Source organism: Anas platyrhynchos, chromosome 9, assembly GCF_047663525.1.
Source record: "Anas platyrhynchos isolate ZD024472 breed Pekin duck chromosome 9, IASCAAS_PekinDuck_T2T, whole genome shotgun sequence".
Classification (NCBI taxonomy): Eukaryota; Metazoa; Chordata; class Aves; order Anseriformes; family Anatidae; genus Anas; species Anas platyrhynchos.
The window spans coordinates 7,933,853-7,955,000 of record NC_092595.1 but is presented as its reverse complement, the minus strand read 5'-3'; the positions used below and the strand labels follow the sequence as shown (position 1 = coordinate 7,955,000).

General features: G+C 39.6%; 3 protein-coding genes across 7 annotated transcripts in view; 1 reads left to right on the top strand and 2 right to left on the bottom strand.

Annotated features, from left to right (window-relative positions):
- LOC110353632 (SRY-box transcription factor 2) overlaps positions 1-1,800 on the bottom strand; it is a 269,422-nt gene extending 267,622 nt beyond the window's left edge. Inside the window, exon 1 of one of the 2 annotated variants that reach the window (XR_011811542.1) lies at positions 1,656-1,800. The gene's annotated coding sequence lies outside the window, so the exon portion shown is untranslated. Of the gene's footprint in view, positions 1-1,639 lie in introns of both variants that reach the window. The other variant, XR_011811541.1, reaches the window with a different exon arrangement.
- A 3,385-nt stretch (positions 1,801-5,185) lies between these two features.
- On the top strand, positions 5,186-8,861 carry DNAJC19 (DnaJ heat shock protein family (Hsp40) member C19). Of its 2 annotated transcripts, none has more exons than XM_027463902.3 (6): positions 5,186-5,360; positions 5,696-5,747; positions 5,991-6,064; positions 6,405-6,481; positions 7,583-7,653; positions 8,311-8,861. In XM_027463902.3, exons 1-6 carry the CDS (start codon positions 5,358-5,360, stop codon positions 8,379-8,381), a joined length of 348 nt encoding a protein of 115 aa, XP_027319703.1. In that variant the 5' UTR covers positions 5,186-5,357; the 3' UTR covers positions 8,382-8,861. The 2 variants fall into 2 exon arrangements, with proteins under 2 accessions (XP_027319703.1, XP_071898828.1); XM_072042727.1 differs by lacking the exon at positions 5,186-5,360 and adding an exon at positions 5,465-5,488.
- A 2,435-nt stretch (positions 8,862-11,296) lies between these two features.
- FXR1 (FMR1 autosomal homolog 1) overlaps positions 11,297-21,148 on the bottom strand; it is a 29,314-nt gene continuing 19,462 nt past the window's right edge. The window contains exons 10-17 of one of the 3 annotated variants that reach the window (XM_027463900.3): positions 20,903-21,012; positions 19,910-19,996; positions 18,987-19,194; positions 17,224-17,391; positions 16,042-16,242; positions 15,216-15,296; positions 12,710-12,801; positions 11,297-12,315 (exon numbers count right to left, since the gene is read on the bottom strand). In XM_027463900.3, the coding sequence (XP_027319701.1) occupies positions 12,145-12,315; positions 12,710-12,801; positions 15,216-15,296; positions 16,042-16,242; positions 17,224-17,391; positions 18,987-19,194; positions 19,910-19,996; positions 20,903-21,012 (1,118 nt within the window). In that variant the 3' untranslated portion in view covers positions 11,297-12,144. Of the gene's footprint in view, positions 12,316-12,709; positions 12,802-15,215; positions 15,297-16,041; positions 16,243-17,223; positions 17,428-18,986; positions 19,195-19,909; positions 19,997-20,902; positions 21,013-21,148 lie in introns of all 3 variants that reach the window. The other 2 variants (XM_027463899.3, XM_027463901.3) reach the window with 2 other exon arrangements.

Here is a 21,148-nt window from a genome sequence, read left to right as displayed (position 1 = left end):
TTGCAGCAATCTCCCTGCCTGAGCAAAAGCCTCCCTGGACTTTGCTGTGCTTCTTTCACTCCTTTCTTATCCTGCCTGCAGTCTTGAATCTTCTCTCGAAATGTCACCAGCTGCTTTTAAAGAAAAGGAACAAACTCCTCCTTCTGGAAGGTTCCACCTAACTCAGTGATTCTGTGTAGTGGAACATAAAAACCAAACGCAAAACACAAAACCAGCGCTGCCCATTACTGCTTCCATCACCCGTACCTGTGCATTACAGTTTCAGATTCAAATTTCAACCTCATCACCACCACCAAAGCTGCAAAACCCTCCATAATCTCCTCAGAAGAACACTTAATGCCTAGAGAAAGCTTCTTATAAGCCATGGGTGAGGAGTGCTGTTACAGCCTCCTCCAGCGCCCATAGCTGTCTCCTTCCTCCTCTGCTGCCTTCCGTGCTCTGCACTGCTCAAGTTTTCCTTCCTGGCTGATAACACTGACACTTCAGTTGTCATCTTTAGGTAGGAGTTAGGATGCACAACTGAACCCACAGTGTATAAAGGGACCAAGGCCTATCTGACAGGCAGATGGTTTAGGCCTTGATCCTGTGATAATCTCCAAGTGGGGGAAACCAAAGATCAAGACCTTCATTGTGAGGAGATACTGATCACTACAATTCATTAAGACAGTGCAAATAAAGGCTTTACTCAATTTATTTGCCAAAAATGGCACGAGCTTGTTTTTGTAGTACTTAATAGAGCTTCACAGCACAGACACACACGTTTCAGCACCAATACTGGCAGAATACGTATTTCAAAAGGAATGCTTGACAGTAATAATCAACACAAAACCAAAAATAATATAATGTCCCTGGTAAACACTTCAGTATTATCTCATTGCTTTTTCCCCTATGGAGAAGCATATAGCAGGATACCATGCGTAAAAGATGGTAAGTATCAAACTTGACTTTAGAAACTTTTGAGAGAGAAAGTGCACATGTAGATGCTGCATTCCTTAGTTAATCTTCAGGGAATTTTGTGACTAATTTACTAACAATTACAGACCTTGCCTCTCCGTTGCTTTCCTACAACCTTGTCTGATTTTTAATTAAGCTGGGAAGCCAAATAATGCCACTGCAAGACAGATTCTCTTATGATTGTTGTGAACACAGATGTGCTACCAGCCACACATACACACTTCATAGCTGGTGTCGAATTACAGTGCAATCCTGCTTTGTTTGATTTTAAGAAGCCCATAACAATCCTTATCAAGTGAGTGAATCTCAGTTTGCAATTAGTGTCATCCACACTATGCTCTAATAATTATGATTATCAATTTAAAGACAAAGTGATGCTAAAAACATCAAGGTAATTTAGCCACAGGTGAGACAGCACAGCATTGTATTCTGGTACAGATGTTTAGGACACAAGAAATAATGCAATCTCAAAAAGGATAAACGAGAAAAAGAAAGGAGATGTGAAACCTAACTGGCAGACTAGTATAGCCAAAGAAAGTAGAGAATGGGAAAAAAATAGAAAAAAAAAGCTCAGAGAAAAGAAAAGAAACAAGAATTTCTACCTATTTTTATTATAAGTATATATTAAAATATATAAAAAAAAATTGCATTCTAAAACCAAAGAGGATAAAACATTTAAAAGCACCTAAGAAATTCTTCACCTCGGCGCCCCAGGGTGAGCCTCTGAACAGCTTGGTGCAGCCACAGCAAGGAGCACGGAATGGCTACAGCCTCAAGCAGCAGCAAAGTACAAGGATCAGCTGTGCACAGGACAACAGCTGCAGCACATAACCTTGTTTTTCACTTACAAAAATGTTTAGCAGCCTTATATAGATGTTGAACAGGTACATCACAAACCTTCTTAATGCACTGCTATTTGACCTGCTGTCCAGTTTGTAGAAGGCATGGTTAAGTATTTATTACCAGGTTTCTGCAGAAATGGTCTATTTTAATTGAGAAGTTTGCTTATGTTCTAGATGTGTCTGCATTGGATGGTCCAATAAGATAAAGATTATAAAAGGAAAATCATCTTCTATCAGAAGGTATCTTAGCTGAGTGGAAAACCTTAAGACAGCACTAGGATGAAACTCTGGACAGAAGAAACCACAAAAGCTTCAGGGTTTCTCTGAAAAATATAAAGGAAGCAGTTTAGAAACACAGTAAGTGAAATAAAAGGTTGTATACTCCAGCTGGGAGGATATTTTTAAAAAACTCATTAGTTTTTCCTTCCTTCTGATTTCAAAAAAACAAACAAATAAACAAACAACAGACATTCTTCAAAAGGGATAAAAACTGCAGTGTACTTATTTAATTTGTGCCCATTAGAACTTATTCCTTTTTCCCTGTGAATGATCCTCTGCACAACAGCACAAGGTTGACAGAGAGAAGACCTAGAGGAATAAGGTGCTATAAAATGAACCCATAAAGCAAACAGAGCGGAATTCCTATTTCTAAATAAATGGAAACTCCAATGGCAAAAGAGAGCATTTCCAGCTCTGTTTGTGGAAAACAAGGTTCTATGAGGTTTTCTGCATTCTCTGCTTTTGTTTGATTGTGATACTCCTTATGATGCCTGCTTCCTAATTCCTAGAAATCAGCAGTAATAGCTATGATTTCAGCAGCATGCCGCAGTGTCTATATGGCCACCAGCATGTCCATAAAGCTCTAGCTGTATGCTATATAGCTGTAGTAGTTTGAAGGACCAAGGTTTAAAATACACCAAGCTACCTGTTGTGTAACAAATCACCTTAATATTTATGTACAGAGCCTGCACAAAATCAAGTTTCAGCATTTGGCAAGACTTAAGACACCATTTGCCAACGGGGGCATCTAGACAAGTAGTTTCTGGAGAGTACAACCTATATTTAAATAAAAATTCATAAATCTTCCAGTTTCAGAAACAGGTCTGATCCTTCAAGCACTTGTTATCAACAATATTCATACACACAAGCACTTACTGATTTTGTGTTTAAATCTGAACTGACAGCATTTAAACATCCAGTCCCTTACTGTACTTCACTCAGGTTTCCTGAGCAGCCAAGGAGGAAAATGAAACAGATCTGGACTAGCCTCAGAGCAGCTATTTGCAGACTTCTGCACAGAAGACTTCTTAACTCTGATGCACATTGGGAAAGCTTAGTGGCAGCAGTTCGGTACTTTGGCCAGGACAGGGTTACAACAGCTGCCACCCGTGCCAAAGCAGTCTGGAGACAGGCAGTCCAAGGAAGGGCAAGCAGTGGTTCTTCCTTTGGCTTCTCAGATGGAGAGGAGTATCCCGTACCACCTAGAGGCACGTGGCTGCTACAAATGTCCAGAGAAGAGACCACATTCAGAAGGTGGCGGGAGGCGCCCCCCAGATATCGTCTTCCATAGCAAATGTGGCATTTTGTATCGCTGGCTCTAAGTCTTCGTCCCATAAAACGTGCCCATGTGCCACCAGCTGGAACACCTCTAGCACTCTCTTTGGCTCTGATAGGGAACTCAGAACAGTGGGAAGAGATGAAGTTTGGATCCTCTCAGGAAGTAAAAACAGAATAGAAAGACCCAGTAGGTATAAACCTGCAACACCCCATCTGTGACCAGTTTCCAGTCCTTCCCAACATGAGCTGGGCAAAGCGAGGGAAGAAAGACAACAGCAGTCCCATTTGGGACAGCTTTCTCTCAAAAGCCACAAGGATCTGCACCCCACGAAAGGTTCTGTCACAACATGGAAACCAAACCTCATGTAATATATTACAGGAAAGGATTCCCACTCTCTTACTTGTTTTAGATGATAGGAAAAATGAAATCACTGGTAATGCCTCAAGAAAGCCACTAGCTTGCACTGCTCTACACCCTTTTTGGATAGAGAATGGACAAAAAGAGGATTTTAAAACCTAATTTTTTTCCCTTTATGAAGAAACTCTAGTTGGCTACCAAGCCTGTAGTTGCCTACATCTTTTATCTTTTTCTGTTTTTGTTGTTTGTTTGTTTGTTTGTTTTTTAAATATATAAATATATATAAAGCAAACATCGAGATGTTTTTCAGTTGCTAGGTCCCTGTCCCATATTTGAAAAGTTTTCACAGCCTGGCAGGGGCCTTGTGCTCTGCAACAAGAGGACTCCATCACTTTATCGAAGTTTCCTTTTATTTCCATCTCATGAGAGTCTCAGAGATGCTTTGTGGAAGCACCTTATGCATCCAAAACCTTTTTTCTATCATCTTTAAAAGCAAGCAGATTATTTTAATGTATTGTTGCCTGAATAACAGGGAAGGGAGGAAATAGACCACCCCCAAACATCTCAGAAGACATTGTGTCAGGCACTTGAAATTTAAGTGAAAAAACAATTCACACTCAAACTGAACTTACAACGTATTCAAAGTGCACTCAGCGCTCATAAGAGCTAAAATAGGAGAAGAAAAAATATTTTCCACTGCAAGAACCAGCAAGATTACAAGTGTCTTAACCAGTGACCAGCTCTTAGACGACACTGCAAATTCATTTCCCAGGTGCCTCTGAGAACACCAACACAGGAACTGAGGTAACACGAAAGCTTCTAATTCCTGCAAATTAAACACGAAACAGCTGTACTTAGAGCTGTGACCCATTTGAAAAAGCAGCTCAGTGCTGAAGGCTGGCATGTTCCTGCAGGCCAAGTTATTCCATTTCCAAAACCATGGCTTCTGACTGGAACTCCTGACAGACACTCTGCTACGTGCAGCGCTATGCTGTTAATATAGTGTCACCATTATAGTATCAGTATTATTCAAATACAAGAACCAGATGTGCAGTTCACCCTCACTGTGTGGTAATCTTCAACAATCAGCCTAGTGAGATTGTCTGGAGCCAGGGCCTGCATTAATTTCCCCGGCTGTCCCCGTGGCCAGTCCTTCCCGTGCCAGCCCAGCAGGGCGAGCGCCATTTGAGTGGAATTGCCACGAATTTGGCGGCAATGCTCGGGGACCGAGAAGGAGCAGGCCGGAGCTCAGCGGGACGGACAGAAGACAAGGAAAATGGGACGGGGCACACGCTCCTCACAGGGACGGGCGATAAACCATGGGTTTTTGTAAAAAACGAGTCTGGCACACGTTATCTCGAGCACATCACCGCTCGTTTATACAAGAGCCGCCTGTCACCCTGCAGGGACAGCCCCTGCACCAGGCCCTGCCTCAGAGCCGCCATTCTCGGGCCGCCCTTGCCCCGCGGCCACCTCAGCGCCCGGCCCGGCCCCGGCGGGGCGGTCACTGCTGCCGCTCCGCCCCGCTTTACGACAGCCGGTGGCGGCTGTGCGGCGGGGCCCGCGGCCGAGCAACCAGCCTCGGCCCTCCGCCAGCTCGGCCCGGCCGTTGGAAGCGCCGAGGGGCCTAGGGCCGGGCGGCGGCCATGGTGAGTGCGGCGGGGGCCGGGCCCGGCCGCGCTGCGGGAGCCGCGGGGGCTCCGGCCCTTCCCGAGCCCCGGGAGGGCGGCCCGGCCTGCAGGGAGCCCGCTGCCCTCGGCACGGCCCTGGAGGACGGGTACGAGGGACTGCGGCGCTGGGGATCACCCCCTGGATCCCTCCCGGCCCCGCTGCCCCCGTCCCGGCTCCCCGCGGAGCCCCGCCGCAGCCCTGCCCGGCGGCTGTGGGCTGATGGTGCCCGCTTCCAGAGACAGCCTGTTTTTGTGTTTTTGTGTTGTCTTGTTTCGCTTTCTTTGGTAAACAAAGACTTTTGTTTCCTGTGTAGGCCGGTACCATGGTGGCGGTTGGCCTGACCATCGCAGCAGCTGGATTTGCAGGTTTGTGGATGTGTTCAACGCCTGCTTCAGCGCCAGTGCACTGCAACACCTGGTACTGGACACTGCCGAGAGCCTATAATGAAAAATATGGCAGTAGTTAAACAAAAAATAAAATTTCTTCAATTTTTTATGTCCAAAAAAATCCTTATTCCATATTTTAATCCATAAGTTACTAGTCAAACTGAATTGCCAGGCCTTTATGAAACACCATACTTAGTCTTGTTCAACGCTAATTTCTTTCAGGTCGTTATGCACTAAAAGCTATGAAGCAAATGGAGCCCCAAGTAAAACAAGCACTTCAGAATCTACCAAAACCTGTAAGTTTTTATCAATGGCATCTTTTTATTTGAAAGTGTACTCAATGAAGTAGCTGCACTGTTGTCTCTGTATAGTATTGCATCTTCTAAAATTAAACATAATTTTGTCGCTAATAACAATCTGTGATTCTGATGGTAGTTGACTAATAGAGGTTATTCTGGCAAGTTTAAGTATTAATTTAAGTTACAGTACTCTGCTTCACCTAAATTTCTTATTGCAAATGCAAAGGAAGCTTCACAAAAAGCTCAGCAGCTGCTAAGGCAATCATGAGTTGTTTTAGCTGATGTAGTTAAGCTTACATAATCATTGTATTCTAAACTAACACACTTTCCCTTCCAGGACTTCCGTGGTTATTACAGAGGTGGATTTGAACCCAAAATGACTAAACGAGAAGCAGCTTTAATACTAGGAGTGAGGTAAAAGGAAATTTGTTATAAATGAAAGGTAAAAAGGAGGATGCTCAGTGCTCAAGACTGTCCTATGCCATTTCCCCTAGAAATGTCACTGTCAAGCCAGGAAATACGGAGTGTCTTCTCAGGACTTCCTGTACTTATTTGCGATTCTCTGCTGCATGGTAGTGTGCTTCAAGCTAACTCTAATTAGACTTCCATACATCTGTAAATCCCAAGCAGAACATTCAATTTCCACTTCGAAGCTGTTTTCATGAAGACCTGGGGCTGATTCTGTGTGGGGAACAGGGTTGTGCTGCTCACTTGTGGTTGCTGTCACTTCCGTTAAATTTCAGATCCTGTGTGAAAGTGCTGCACACCTACTTCCTGCGTGTAAATTCATCACTTATTCTAGAATTTCTGAGAGAGGAGTAGCTTTCCCTGCCAAAACTTAGAGTCTAAGACCAAATACACAAGTTTATCTAGTAAGAGAGCAAGTAAGAATCATTTCTCTTTGAAGGCAACTTTCAGCTGGGAGGTTTATACACAAATAGTTAAAAACAATCAATTAAGTTTTTCCTTTGTTCAAGAGCCCTCTATGAAATTTGACCCTATAAAAATGTTACAATGTAGTTTTGCTCCTTTCTGATTGAATATTGAGTTCAAATTCACACAGGCATTTGAGAGAGCCATGTCTGGGACATACACTGTAAGATTTTGAGGTGGCTAGCTACTTCTACAAGATAGTGTAATTCTACTAGATTTCAGTGGGAGCTAAATAGCAAAATACACTTTTAAGTACTGCTGTGTCAGTATAAATGCTGGTAACTTGGTTGTTACCAAAATATTGTTGAAAATTTGCCCCTATTTTTATTTTTTTCATCTCCAGATGTGTGTGGTTGTCTTTATAGCATGTCTTCTTGGGCATGCAATATATTGGAAAAAAAAAAAAAAAAACCCTGCCCAGAACTTAAATGTTATACGTAATAATAGGAAAAGAAAAAGTGTACATGTAAATCAAAGATTTCTTTGGGCAAGGCAGAGTGCTTATTGTTCTGAGATACCTTTTTAATCTGGGGGATTTTGTGAGGTTACCTCAAGTTAGTTTTTCTTTGTCTTTTAAACTAGCCCTACAGCAAACAGAAGTAAAATTAGAGAAGCTCATAGACGCATCATGCTTCTAAATCATCCAGATAAAGGTAAGTAAAAATAATTCACGTTGATCAACTAACACATATTTTTACCCATGAACTGAACTGTGTGGGAAGTGACATTTCAATACGCTGGCTACTAAAAGGAAAAAAAAAAAGTGAAAACAGATTTTAAGAGTGCCCAAATTCATGCAGTTTTGGAACATATTCTTGTGTTTGAATGGTTTAAAGCAAGCAGACAGATTCAGCAAGTCAACTGATGCTTGCACTTTCCTGTGTGTATCTGATTAAAATAAGACTTGTTAAACTGAGACTTAAAATCACCTTAATTTTAGGTGAAAGACCAGAGTATTTTGTATACTTTATATTTAGCATGTGAGTTTGAGTTGATTCATTGGAAATTGGTCCTATATAGCAAGAACTGAGCCTTCTGCTTCTGTCGAAGACTAAACTACAAAACACTGCTGCCTGTGGCATTCTGAAGGCTCAGAATCTAGTTATGCTTAAAGTAGGCACCTCTGCCTATTCTGAATTCTGTGTTCTTCATTGAGTCAGAATTGTTTGTTACTGCTTGGCATTTAACTTTTTAATCCTCACTTAAAAGGTGAAATGGCCTCCTTGAAAGTGACTTCATTACTTGTTGTATGCACCAAAACCCAAAATACTTGTTTCATCTAGTGTGACATGAGGTTATCTTTCTTCTAGGTGGTTCACCATATGTAGCAGCCAAAATCAATGAAGCTAAAGATTTACTGGAAGACCAAGCTAAAAAATGAATTGGAGATTAAAGTCATAGGGTTTGTTTGTTCAAGTGATTTTTTTTTTCTTTTATAAACAGCTTAAGGCAAGTTCTGATGTCAGTCTTTGACTTGACACAAATGAGGCTTGAAAAATGAATGTGGGGAGGTATTTCCCTCCCTGATCAATTCTTAGTTGCTTTTTGGGAAACGTCTGAGGGAGTGAGGCTTAAAGGTTTTCCAAAGCTGTTCATTAGTATGTGGTAGAAGCTGCCACTGATGTGGTTTGGCCAAAATTTCTTGCATGTTACTGGATGCTGACATGCCATTACCTAATTTTTGTTAATCTAGTTATGTTTAAAATTCATGCTGCTGTTCTTTCATATGCCAAAGTTAGCATGATGAAAACAGTCTAGGGAGAGGGTGGAAAAAAACAGGAGGAATTATTTGACAGGAAGATACAGGACAGATACGTGGTTGTTTCTAATTGAAGAAATAAAGTTGAAGAAACTGAATGTACTCAGTTGTTTTGCCTTGTGAAAAACAAGGTTGGTTCAGCTCTTAAGTGTTACTGATGGATCTGGAAGATCCCAGATTTTTTGTTAGTTTCCAATTTTTAATGGATTTTATGGCAATAAATTACAAATCTGTAACAAGTACTATAGTTTTACACATTATTAACTACAAAGTTATGGTTCATGTCATAAAGTTTGCATTTGTCACGTAAGGAAAAAGGATGTTTACATCACTGGTATTGACCCTGCTAATGACCACTAGGGCTGGTTCTGTTTGATGTTTTTATCAGTGATCTGGATACAGAAATTTAATTCCCCCCTTGGCAATTTTGCTGGTGATACTCATCTGGGAGGTGGCTGGAGGGAGGAGAGGCCTTGCAGTGGATCTCGGTATGTCTGCACATTGGACTGCCATCAACACCTTGACGTTCATGGAAGACGAAAGCCAGGTGCTGCACAGGGCAGAGCAACGCCAGGCACAGGCTGGGAGACAAGTGGCTGGAGAACAGCTCAGCAGGAAGGGACCTGGGGGTGCTGGTGGCAGCAGGCTCAGTGAGAGCCAGCAGCTGTCCTGGCAGCCAGGAGGGCAAGTCACACTTGGGGTGCATTAAGCACACCACAGCTGGCCTAAAGAGGCGACTCTCCGACTGTGTTTAGTGTTGATGCAGCCTCACCCCAAATATTGTTCTTGAGAGCATCCAGAGGAGGGCAGCAAAGCTGGTAGAAGGGCTGCAGGGCAGGTCTGTGAGGGGAGGCTGAGGACACTCAGGTCCTCTTCTCTGGAGAAGAGGCTGGGAGGCGACCTCACTGCTCTCTGCCACGTCCCGAGGAGGGGAAGTGCAGAGGCAGGCACCGGTCTCTGCTCCCTGGTCACTGAGGACAAGGGTGCATGGGAATGGTACGAATCTGCACCAGGGGGGTCAGACAGGACCTTAGAGAAAACATCCTTACCAAGAGGGTGGTCAAACACTGGAACAGGCTTCCTAGAGAGGTGGTCGATGCCCCAGGCCTGTCAGCATGCAAGAAGCATTTGGATTGGGCTCTTAAAAAGAGCCCATGCTCCAACTCTGATGTGGTCAGGCAGTTGGACTAGATTGCTGTAGGTCCTGTCTCACAGAACTATTCTAGTCCAATTACATAAAACCAGGATACCTGAGCTGGATTTACCAGGCTACATGAAGCCAAACGTACTAGCAGCTGTCTTATGTACCTGAATTGGGGCCAAAGAGTCCTGTCACGCTCCAGGAATCTTTCCAGCCTTTCTGCAACTATGGTAAAACTGCTGTACAACATATGTAATCATTAACACCATCTGCTCATAAATATACAGTGGAATGTGGAGCTTTCATTTTTTCCAGAACCATGCCCCTATTTCAATGAGGGGTGTTAAGTAGTCTCACATCCTCTGCCTGAACTTTGGCTATTCTGTAGCTGTATTGCTCTACAGTACTTCTAGGCCACTTTGTAATACCAGAACACCACTACAGAAAGATTGTACATTTTTAAAACAGAGGCTCAAGATCAGTAAGGGAAGAGTATGAAAAAGAAAATGTTTAGAACTTAAAGTAACAGAAAAGGATATTTTGCTTTACTATAGAACTTAAAGCAGGGTTAAAAAAAAAAAAGGAAACCACCACACACACACAGCTGGAACATTGCCATGCAGCAGCTTCACAATTTGCATCTGTCAAGGCCTACAAAGAATGAAAGCTACTTCAGTTCTCTCCTGCCAAGTAACATTGACTGTTTTTAAACAGCTTTTTTTTCCCCTCTCATTTGTTTTCCACTCTTGTGGCTGCTATCATTGAGGACTCTTCTGTTTACTTTAGAGTTCTAACACTTTGTTCTCCAGGAGGGAACACTCTTGACAAGTCAACACTAAGTCATACTAAAACTATATATCCTTAAATGAAGTAAATACCTAAGCCTAGTTAGTACAACTCTGCTCTAGCTGTACGAAGTACAGCAGCTGGAAGCATGTACTGTGCAGAGTGTTTGTTTTTTTTCCTTTCTCACTTTTAGCCAAATCAGGTAAAAGAATTTTCCTTTCAAATAAGTATAGCTTCAGCAGTGCTCTCTCTGGCTTCTTACAACTCCATTGCTTCCCAGATTTTTTTCTGCTTCTGGTTTCTACATTATTGCTCTTGCACCTGAAAAGATTTGTTAGCATATCATGCTTCTAGCTTCTCAAAAACTACACCTATGTTAGCTCCTATGTTAGTCATGCTAAGCAATTCTTAAGGTAAGTTATTTTAGATACATTAACTGATGTTTTACATCATCTTAATGCAAGGTTAGCATGTTAGAAAGCTTTTTTTTTTTTTTGGTAAGAATTAAAGGTTCAAGCTGCCTGACAGGTAAGTTTCAACAGTTAGTGTTAACAGCTTGAAAACCTTAAGTCAATAGCAATTTAAATTTCTGATAGAAACAGTCCACAGATGGAAGATCAAAGTTTATTTTCTTTTACTACCAGCATACAAAAAAAACATATTGCACATCAAACAACCAAAACAAAAATAAAAATACTCTACTAAGGACTAACATATGTAGTTTATACAGAATAAACTTTCTGGAAATTGATCTTTTCAGTAGTTCAGGTTATGTCTTAATGGACATGACTAATTCAGCTTAGTGTTAACTAAAGCTATGTTTGATTTTTAAATACTGTACAGTTTAATAAATAAACCAAACAAAGCCTCAATGTAGAACAGTCACTGCCAATGTCACCCAGTATCCCTGCAGAGTATGAGAATTTAACAAATGTATTCCAGTGGTCTGCAGATTTTTCCTCTACATACAGCATTTAAAAAACATGTATTAAAACAGACCAGTTTCCAGACTAAACTAATGGAGAAATTACATTTCAGTGCAAAATATTTTAGACTGCATTTCTTTCTAGTATTCCTCAGGTGAAGAAGTGGTTGCATATTATTAAAAATGTAACAAAAGCAGCTAATGCTTTCATAAAGAGTATTATGTTAGGGATCCCCCTCACATCTCTGCCGTATTTTGAAAACAAAATAACATTTCCTATAGCCAGCAATTTTGTTTATTTAAATGTTACATATACTATCTCAAGGCACATCTGATGATATATTTATAACACAGTAGGTGTCAAAGTATGTTTAACATATGATTTCTTCAGGATCCCTCCCCTTTCTGTATTCCAAAATGGAGGAACTGAAAGTGCGGTGTCAAGACTGGCGATCCATATTCTATCTTTGGCAAGCTTATACAAGCACTATTTTAAATGTAATGTAGAAGAACTGTAAACTAGGAACTTCAGTTTATGAAACACCATTCAGCACTGCTTCTTCCTGATTATTTCCCTCCTCTTGAACAGTAACTTTCTTTTCATCAGGACTGTGCTGTAATTTAGAAGGCTCATCCCCAGCAGTTGTAGCAGGACCATTCACTGCCTTTTCGGAAGGGCAGTTTTCATCAATTGCGTCTTTTGCCTTAAAGAATAAAAACAGGATATTAAAAAATCAGTAAAAACACAATACAACATCAAAATAAAGTGTTAATTTCCCTCTGACTCACAGCAAACTTGCAACAGGAATGTTTGCATTTTATCATGCAATGCTACTTTAGTAAATATAGTATTTTAGAATACCTAAGTCCTTTAATTTGAACACTAAAACAGTTACTCAAGTCTCCTCTGCTTTCTGCAAATTAACACTATATTCTGCGAGCTACTGCTTGATTCTGTTCACTCTCAACCTTTCCATGATGTATTCTTGAACTCAGAGTACTCTAACGGAAATGACCTAAATCGAGCATTCTTTACTGTTTCACTGCAAGGAAAAAGAAAAAAGAAGTAAAGGAAGTGTACATTTAAAATCCTCTTACCGCTTCTTTCTTGGTTTTGGCTAGCGTCTCCTTCGGGGGGTTTCTCTGTCTACTTTGAGATTCAGCTCGCGATATATAGTCAGCTACTGTTACTGTACAAGGAAAAAAAATTAGTGACGCTCATATTAGAAATTTAACTTAGCATTAAGCTTCATATCTTTTTTCTGCACAAGTTACGCTATAACTGGGAGATATCTCACAAAAGGCCTTCACTCTTACAGGTTATCAACTACATAGCAAGGATCAGTTCTTTTATGTTAATAAAGTTTTCAACAAAATCTGTGGTAGCTAGTTATTATCTGAAGGCAGAATCTTAAAATTAGAAGAACAGTAATTTTGGCCTGATGGCGTAAAAAGAAGGGATTTCTATACCCATCTTCAAGAGATCAAAACTGCAGGCTCTTTAACTATAGACAGTTTATTATTGGGATTTAACTATCTTCACTAGTGAAAAATTTCACAGTAATAAAAATTAAGGTAGGTTAAAATACAAAAAGAATTAGGGGAGGTTTAGAATATTGCATCACTTACGATAAAAGTAGCATTCAAATCCTTGTTACTTTCATGAAGCCACTGGCAAGAGAACTCACCCTCCTGGTACTCAAAAGGCAATCCACACTGTCAACTCTGGCTTGTGGGTGGGTGGATTAACTGTGATGTGCGTACAGGCACTCGAGTAGCTCTGTATGAGCGAGCCTGTACCCAGCAGCAGGACAGCCATGCTTACACTGCTATGGCTACACTTACTGGATGCTGGCCAGGGGCTTTCTGACCTCTTTTCTTCTTACCACCTCAGCACATGTTCTTGTAGCTTGGTTTTGTCTTATCCCGCCCTCTCGTAACCACAACAATTGAGAGTCAACTCTATTTTTAGAATACACAGTACTACAAATTTAAATATGCATTTGTATCTTTGATGAACTAAAGCATATTAAGAGTTGGCAAGCATTATCTACTGAACAGTAGTCAATTATATTTAGTATACCATGCATTCAGGTGAACTATTTTCCTGGGTTTAGCAATGACTGTGTAAGAAACAAATTATCAGCACAGGAAGTGTAACACACAGGTTTTCTGTTACATTAACTGGACTTTTCACAACTGGGTCCGTGCGTAACTGTTGAGACCAAGTGAGTTTACACACAAGGGGACTCATTTCTCTAAAATGATGTTCCGTACCCAACTCCTCTAATATAAAGAGGAAGCATGTTTTTACACACAGTGTAAGAGGCCATTTAATAATAATAATCTTAATAATTATGTACATAGTAGGAACCCAAGAAGTATAGTGACATAAATAACACAACTGAATGACTCAAGTCTGCTGTTAGTATTTAGGAGGAGTAATTCCTTCTCTCAATTTCACTAACTATACACTTATTATTTATGAAGAGATTAAATTATTAGAGCATTTTCCAAGGAGTATAACTACCAATGCTCTTAAGGTTGTTTTCAAAAATATTTATTATGGAAACTGGAAGTGGTATTTTGAACAAAGAAATCAACAGGAAAAAAAGAAGTGAGAAAACTTTGGGGATTTGGTTTTGTTTGTGGGATACTTTCATTTCAAGAAAAATACTAGAGGTTTTTGTAGAGATGACCAGCATCTCTTCCACCCCTTTATAAACTATCATTTTTCAACAAAACTACAGAATGCTGAAAAATAAGGTTATTTTTTTCTTAAAGTTTTAATTATTAGAAGAAAAAATGTTGTTGCTTTACAAGTCAAATATTGAATGAGCACCACAGATATACAGAAAACAAATATGGGTGAAGTTTTGAGCCTGTCAGTCTAGAAGACCTTCTGTTACTACCTTATGGCACAGATGTACAAGCATTTTCTGAACAGGGCATTATACTGAGAATTAGCTAGTTCACCTTTAACATTTCAAGTGTTAGTACACACAAAAGTGCAACAAGCCACAACAACAAAAAAAATTGAAAACATGCAACTTCATTTAAATTCCTCCTCCTTCCCACCCTCAATTTGTGGATGATTTACAATGTTCACAAAAGCTGAAGACTGATAGCAGAAGTCCGAATTAAGCTCTGGACTGGCAGATACCATGTAGGTTCCCTCACAGTGCCTTGCCAGGGCACCTACAACCTGCCATTCCAACTCTGCTTCTCAGCCAGTGCTGAAAAGGTTGTGTCACATTCAATGCAAGTGCGCAAATGCAAGTGAGTGCAGATCATGAACTTTTTATATATGTCTTGATCCTGGACCACTGAAGTCAACAGAAGTTTGGCTATTGACTTCAATGAGAACTGGATCAGAAGCATAAATTGTATTTCCAAGCAAAACGTTAGACATTATAAATTAGTTTCATTAGACAGATTAAGAACTTTATAAAAGTTCTCCTAGTGTAAGAAATATTTTTCATCTTTATCTAGTAGTCTTATTAGTTATTAACCTTTATATATTATGCAGCTATATGTAAAACAGCAGACACAACATTCTCTCATGCTTTTGACCTGAGAATACCCACAGCTTCACTCGAATTACCTGGCTGTCTATCTTCTGCCTGACCCCTGAAGCGACGCCTGCGGCTACGATTGCGTCGCTGGGGTTTTTTGTCACTATCATCTGCAATTGCAAAGTTTACCATGAACTATTTCTGATGAAAAAAATAAATTCTTCAGCAGTTTCAGCATGGGGCATTTCAAATTATTTCTGTTAAAAAAGACAGGCTAAGACAGTCTGAAAGAACAACAAATTTATACTGAAAGCACACACAATGAAGTAAATGCTAGATTTTACTTTTTGCTCCTGGCTCGTGAAAACATGTAGGCATATGTTTAATGACCTCATATTTCATTTATTAAATAACCGTATGTCAGATTTTAGCCACAACCATGAAGAATAGTTTTTTTTCCACGCTATTAAGCAACAGATTATATTCTTGTCCCAGCGAGTATCAAGAGAATTTACTGAGGGAAAGTACTTAAGCAGAAGCTGGCTAGAGATAAATTAACTGCTTAAGTAGCTTTCCTACCCTGACAGTGAGGTTACCAAGGACAAAACAGAACACTGATCAGAGCACCGTCTCTCTATGAAAACAGCATTACTAACTGAAATCAAAGTTAGTCTTTGGTATCTCCATCAGATACGTGTTACAAAAGAGGCATATGAAAGTACTACTGGAGCTCAGTAAACAAGAACTTTCATGGCAGAGCCATGGAAGTGGCAATATTCGTTTAATCAGACAGCAACCTTTAACAGAACAATGACTCGCCACTAATAAAAATGAACAAGTATTTCACTGCACTTACATTGATAGCACACTTTTTTCTTCCAAAATTGTTCTGGGACTATCTAACTGTTTACATACCTAAACCATTCTCATTAACAGAAGCTGTATCAGACTCTGTCATTCCATCCATTAGGACAGCATCTTCATCAGTCCGTCGCCTGCGCGACCTCCTGCGGCGGTTACTACTGTGGTGAGATTCACTAGCATCGGTATCCACAGTCTGGTCTGACTCTGTATTATCAAGTAAGCTGTAAGGGTTGCTGTCCGGATCTTTAAGCACTAAACAAACAGAAAGTTTGGACTTAAGATACTGTAGTTACATTTAACCTCCAGGCTGACTTAAATCTATGCTTCAAAGCATTAAAACAATCTTATGAAAAAGGTATAAATGCTATAGTTCTATGTATAATGGTTCCTCTCTGACTAATCCAACAACATATATTCTGAGGCATCACAATGTGGCACTTAAATTACTGCATCACAGAGATATCCAAGGTAATATTAAAGAACTTTTTTACTTTAAGCTGTTAAATGTGTAAAATATATCTATCACTTCATTAGCAGGATGGTACTTCTGTCACTACTGAAGTGTTGTGAGTTATCTTACACAGTCAAATTCTGATAAAATGTAACTTCCTTTCTGTGAATTCTTCCAATTTCGTATCTGAACACAAGCTTAACTCAAAAGGCAACCACTGGTAGCATGCCCAAGATTTCTAAACTGTAATGTCATCATTATCTGTGTGTAGTAGAGGAAGGAAATGGAGATCATCATGACTAGAAGATGATGAACAGAATTCGATCAACAGCTTATGACAACAATACATCAAAGAATCACAGAATGGCTTGGGTTGGAAGGGACAAAGATCATCTCATTCCAACCCCCTGCCACAGGCAGGGACACCTTCCACTGTTCCAGGTTGTGGAAAGCCCCATCCAGCCTGGCCTTAAATGCTTCCAGGGCATCCACAGCTTCTCCGGGCAATCTGTTCCAGTGCCTCATCACCCTCATAGTAAAGATTTTTTTCTACGTATCTGGTCTAAATCTACCCTCTATTACTTTAAAACAATTACTCCTTGCCCTATCACTATACTCCTTGGTAGAGTCCCTTTCCTGCTTTCTTGTGCATCACAAAACCCCCATGAAATACCAAAGTATTACAATTACAATGTAGAAGCAGAGTGTTTAGAAGTACTAAGAGGTCAGAGAGAAAATTGCAAGGAACAAAAACAGCTCAAAATACGTTTGAGACACACTACCAGAGCTAATAGATGACTTGCCACCACGAGGTCCACCACGTCCACGACCTCCAGATACACTGCGTCCTCGTCCTCCAGGACGTCGTCTATTGTCACGCTGATGTCTGCTTTCTCTGTCATCTTCTCCTGCCAAGGACCAGTCACTAAGTTCATCTTTTCTCTCAGACTCTGTTTCAGAGGGATTAGAGAGCTCAGAGTTTGTACCTTGTACAAGAAGGAAAAGAAAATTGGAAATGAGTAAGAAATGTGGATTGTATTCAGGTTTCAGATTCTTATTCTTCTGAAGTATCTGGCCTAGTTTTATGTATTCTATAAATATATAGAAAAAACACAAGTTCAAAGTAAAAATTTATAGACACATCTTTATATAAATTTATATTAAAGCATTTGTGTGCACAAATAAAATATAGTGTAAGTTTCTATGATTCTTACGTTTGTTTGCAATAATAACAGAAATAAGATCCAAGATTACTCAAACTGTAATTTATGTATGTGGATAAAATCAACAATTAAATACTACTTTCTCTTTGTGTGTACGCTGCAGGCATTTGATGCAGTTTCTAGGCAACTTCTCTGAAATTCCCAAGGACAACTTTGCCACCTTACAGCTAATGGCTGTCGCTAAGCAACCTCTTCTGGCTGCGGTAATGTGCTTGAAAAATTTAACTGTTTATATTAAATATCGCTCATAACTTCCCATTGTTTCTGAGCTAACCAAACCTGCACAGCTTTTTATTACTAAAAAAACTGAACACCTACCATTTATGTTAAGCATCCAGGACCTGTCTGTACTAACAGTTTTGGAATAAAAGTGTTTACACTCCTACGGTTCTAGCATGTGATTCTTGTCATGGAGGGGTGAGGGGGGAACTTCCAAATGGAAGTCCAAACACACTATGCATATAAACAAACTGAACATTCATTACTTTCAGTTGATTCAAACAATTCACCAGGAAAAAAGTAAAAAAGCAAAGTCATAAATGCTATTAATATCATCAGAAAACCTGATCAACATGCCATGATTGTCAAAGGTATCATCAGCATCAGGCCATGCAATTCAGAAGAACTGTCTGACTTCATGACACAAGTGAGCTACACAGAAATGATCAAGAGTAATTTACTGTTTTCAGTAATTTTCCCCCCTCGTTTACTAGAACACCTATGTATCTTTGTGAAGTATGTCTATATTGATGTGCAGACTTTACAACTGGGGGGATGCAGCTGAGTGAAAAGATGTGCACACTTCTACGAAGAATTGCTACTTAGTCCCATAGAATACCTCACTACGTCTAAAATAAATCCGGTTAGTTTTTACCCAAATACAAAAATGATTACGAAGAAGCTTTGTGCTACATCCATTTTAAGTTATTTTAGTTTTCACAAGTATGACCATGATCACAGACAAGCTCTTCTCAGCCAAATCAGATAACACTATTTAAAAAAATAAGTCTCCTGAACAGTATCTGTACCTCTTGCACACACCATCACTTTCAATTTTGTCATACAACTGCTATCATTGGAAGCCAAGATTTTACCAGAGTTCAGTTTGGTCATTTTTTCAGTTTAAAATTTAACTTCAACAAGAAAATAACTAGGTTTTCTGAGCTTTGTGGAAAAAAGGCAATTCTGTATTTTTCAAGTCTACCTTCATCTTAACTACTCTGAACAAAAAGAAATCTAAGGAAAGCTATGGATTCAAAAGTATACTGAACACTCGTTCAGTAGCTGCTCTACAGTTGTAAAAAACACCACAAAAAACTCACCGTAACCTGATGTGTAATTGGGGCCTCTGCGGCCTCTCCCTCTTCCACTGTATGATCTGGAACCTTGTACTGAGGAGAGGGTACTCTCATCAGTCGTGTAACCCTTCTCTTTTTCTGGAACTCTAGCAGAGGAAGGTCTGAAGCCCATACCAATCTGACGCAATTGTTCATCAATCTGGAGCCGTTCCAGTCTTAGTTGCTCAACCTCCTACATAAAAAGGAAACAAGAAATTTCATATAAAGACACCTTACTTTTCCCCACAAAATACCATTGCCCATCCAGTCATGGGAAAAACTAACATTCCTTTAGGTGAGCTAATGCTACCTCCAAGTTGACTACAAGTAACAGGATTGATCTATGAGTTTTGCAATCCCAGCATTTTGGAAGCAATCTAAAATCTGTATTTTAAAAACACCACGTTGAAAGGCTGTTGAGAGATCTTAAAAACAATGCTTCACTGTACTTTTTCTAGTCATTTTTAAAAAACCCTGACAGAGTAACAAGATCAAATTAATTAATTATTTCTGTGAAGTCACACCCTTAGTCCTACAAAGCCAACTAGTTTAGGTGGGTAATTGTTTTAAATACTACTTTGTATTAGAAATTCCATTCTACATCACCACAGTGTTAACCTCAGAACAATAACATGGAGAAAACAATTGCATATTACTACTCAAATGCCACTTAGAAGTGATGTTTAAAGTCCTGTTCTTTGAATACCAACAGTACTAAGCACTCACAATAAAGACCTACATGTAAATAGCTCTTATGTGCAATGGGAGGGTTCATAACCCCAAACCTTAGTTCACAGCCTACAAAGAGACTGATCAGCAGTTGAAAAACCTACTGAAGTGTTACTCAAGTATTTTCTTACTTCAACAAAAGCTTCTTCTACAGCTTCTTTCTTCTAAAATACACTTACCTTTAGATACGCAATGTGGTATTCTAAAAGAACTTGGACATTTCCAATGCTCTCCTTAGTACCCACAAATACAAATGGTACCATTCCCTACAGAAACAAAATGCCAAATCTTACAATCAAGAAGAAAGTTATCAAAACTACACTTTAAATGATTAAAAATGTTTTAATTATAAAAACAATCAATGACAACTGAATCCTGGGCTGTAAAAAGGCACCAGAAATAGCTTAAAAGACTGAAACAAATACTAATTTGTTAAGAACTTCAGACTGTCTAGCATTCCAACATCCTATTCTACCAGTTGAGGTAACTTAACATATACTGTCTACATTCCATTGTGTTGCCTATGCAACACAAGTGCTGAGTGTGTAAAGGCATCCAGAGATTCCTGAGAAGCGTGCAGTGGTTAATTAAACCAACTTTGCAAGATGAAGCACCTTCAGAAGATTTTATCATGTTCTCATATAGTTAAAATGTGTAAAACAATTTTAGGCTGACAGCATTAATAGTTATTCAGCTACAGTACATGAAGGAGAAAGCTGAAAAATAAGTCTGGCTTCAGTAGCAAAAACCCTTTCTTGAATCATCATTTCATACAAGATTCACTGCAAGATGCCAGTCTGAAAAAATGAATTTAAATTCATTTCTGTAGCCAACAAACAATGATAAAACTGGATTTATTACACAATCCACAAGCATGCCTCTATCCCATAGAACTATCCAAATCACAGTCACCATGTTTTTATAACTTGAATATCACCACTGCTATAGGTTGGTCATGAAAAAACAAGGGCACATAGGCCAGCTGCCTAATGATGCAGAGATTAGCAATATTCCTGTTCTAATGCTGTAAGGTAGCATTTTAAGTCATTTAAGTCAAGCCCCAGAAATTTTCACCTTCTATATGTTTTCCCCTATTTTCTTTGTTAAAGTATTCAAAATGGCTCATTTGTTAAGGTTTCTGTTTTCATAGGAAGAAAGAAGAAAGCACTTACATCTTCACGTGGCAGTTTATTTTCATTATCTCCTTCAATTCTCACCCTGACGACTCCAGACTTGTCTACAATCTCCTGAATCACTTTTCCATTTTTTCCAATGACTTTTCCTTTGAGGGACAAGAATGATTAATTTTGCACCAGTGTGCAAAATATTTTGAACAGCTTTTTGATAATTTACATACAACGTAATTGTAACAACCCGATTCTTTTACCTTCTACTTCTTCCCCCCCCAAAGTTTTCTC

Excerpts from the sequence above, each read along its gene's own strand:
- DNAJC19 (XM_027463902.3), top strand. Across the intron at positions 6,065-6,404 it reads TTCAGAATCTACCAAAACCT|GACTTCCGTGGTTATTACAG; the intron begins GTAAGTTTTTAT and ends TTTCCCTTCCAG. Across the intron at positions 6,482-7,582 it reads GCTTTAATACTAGGAGTGAG|CCCTACAGCAAACAGAAGTA; the intron begins GTAAAAGGAAAT and ends CTTTTAAACTAG.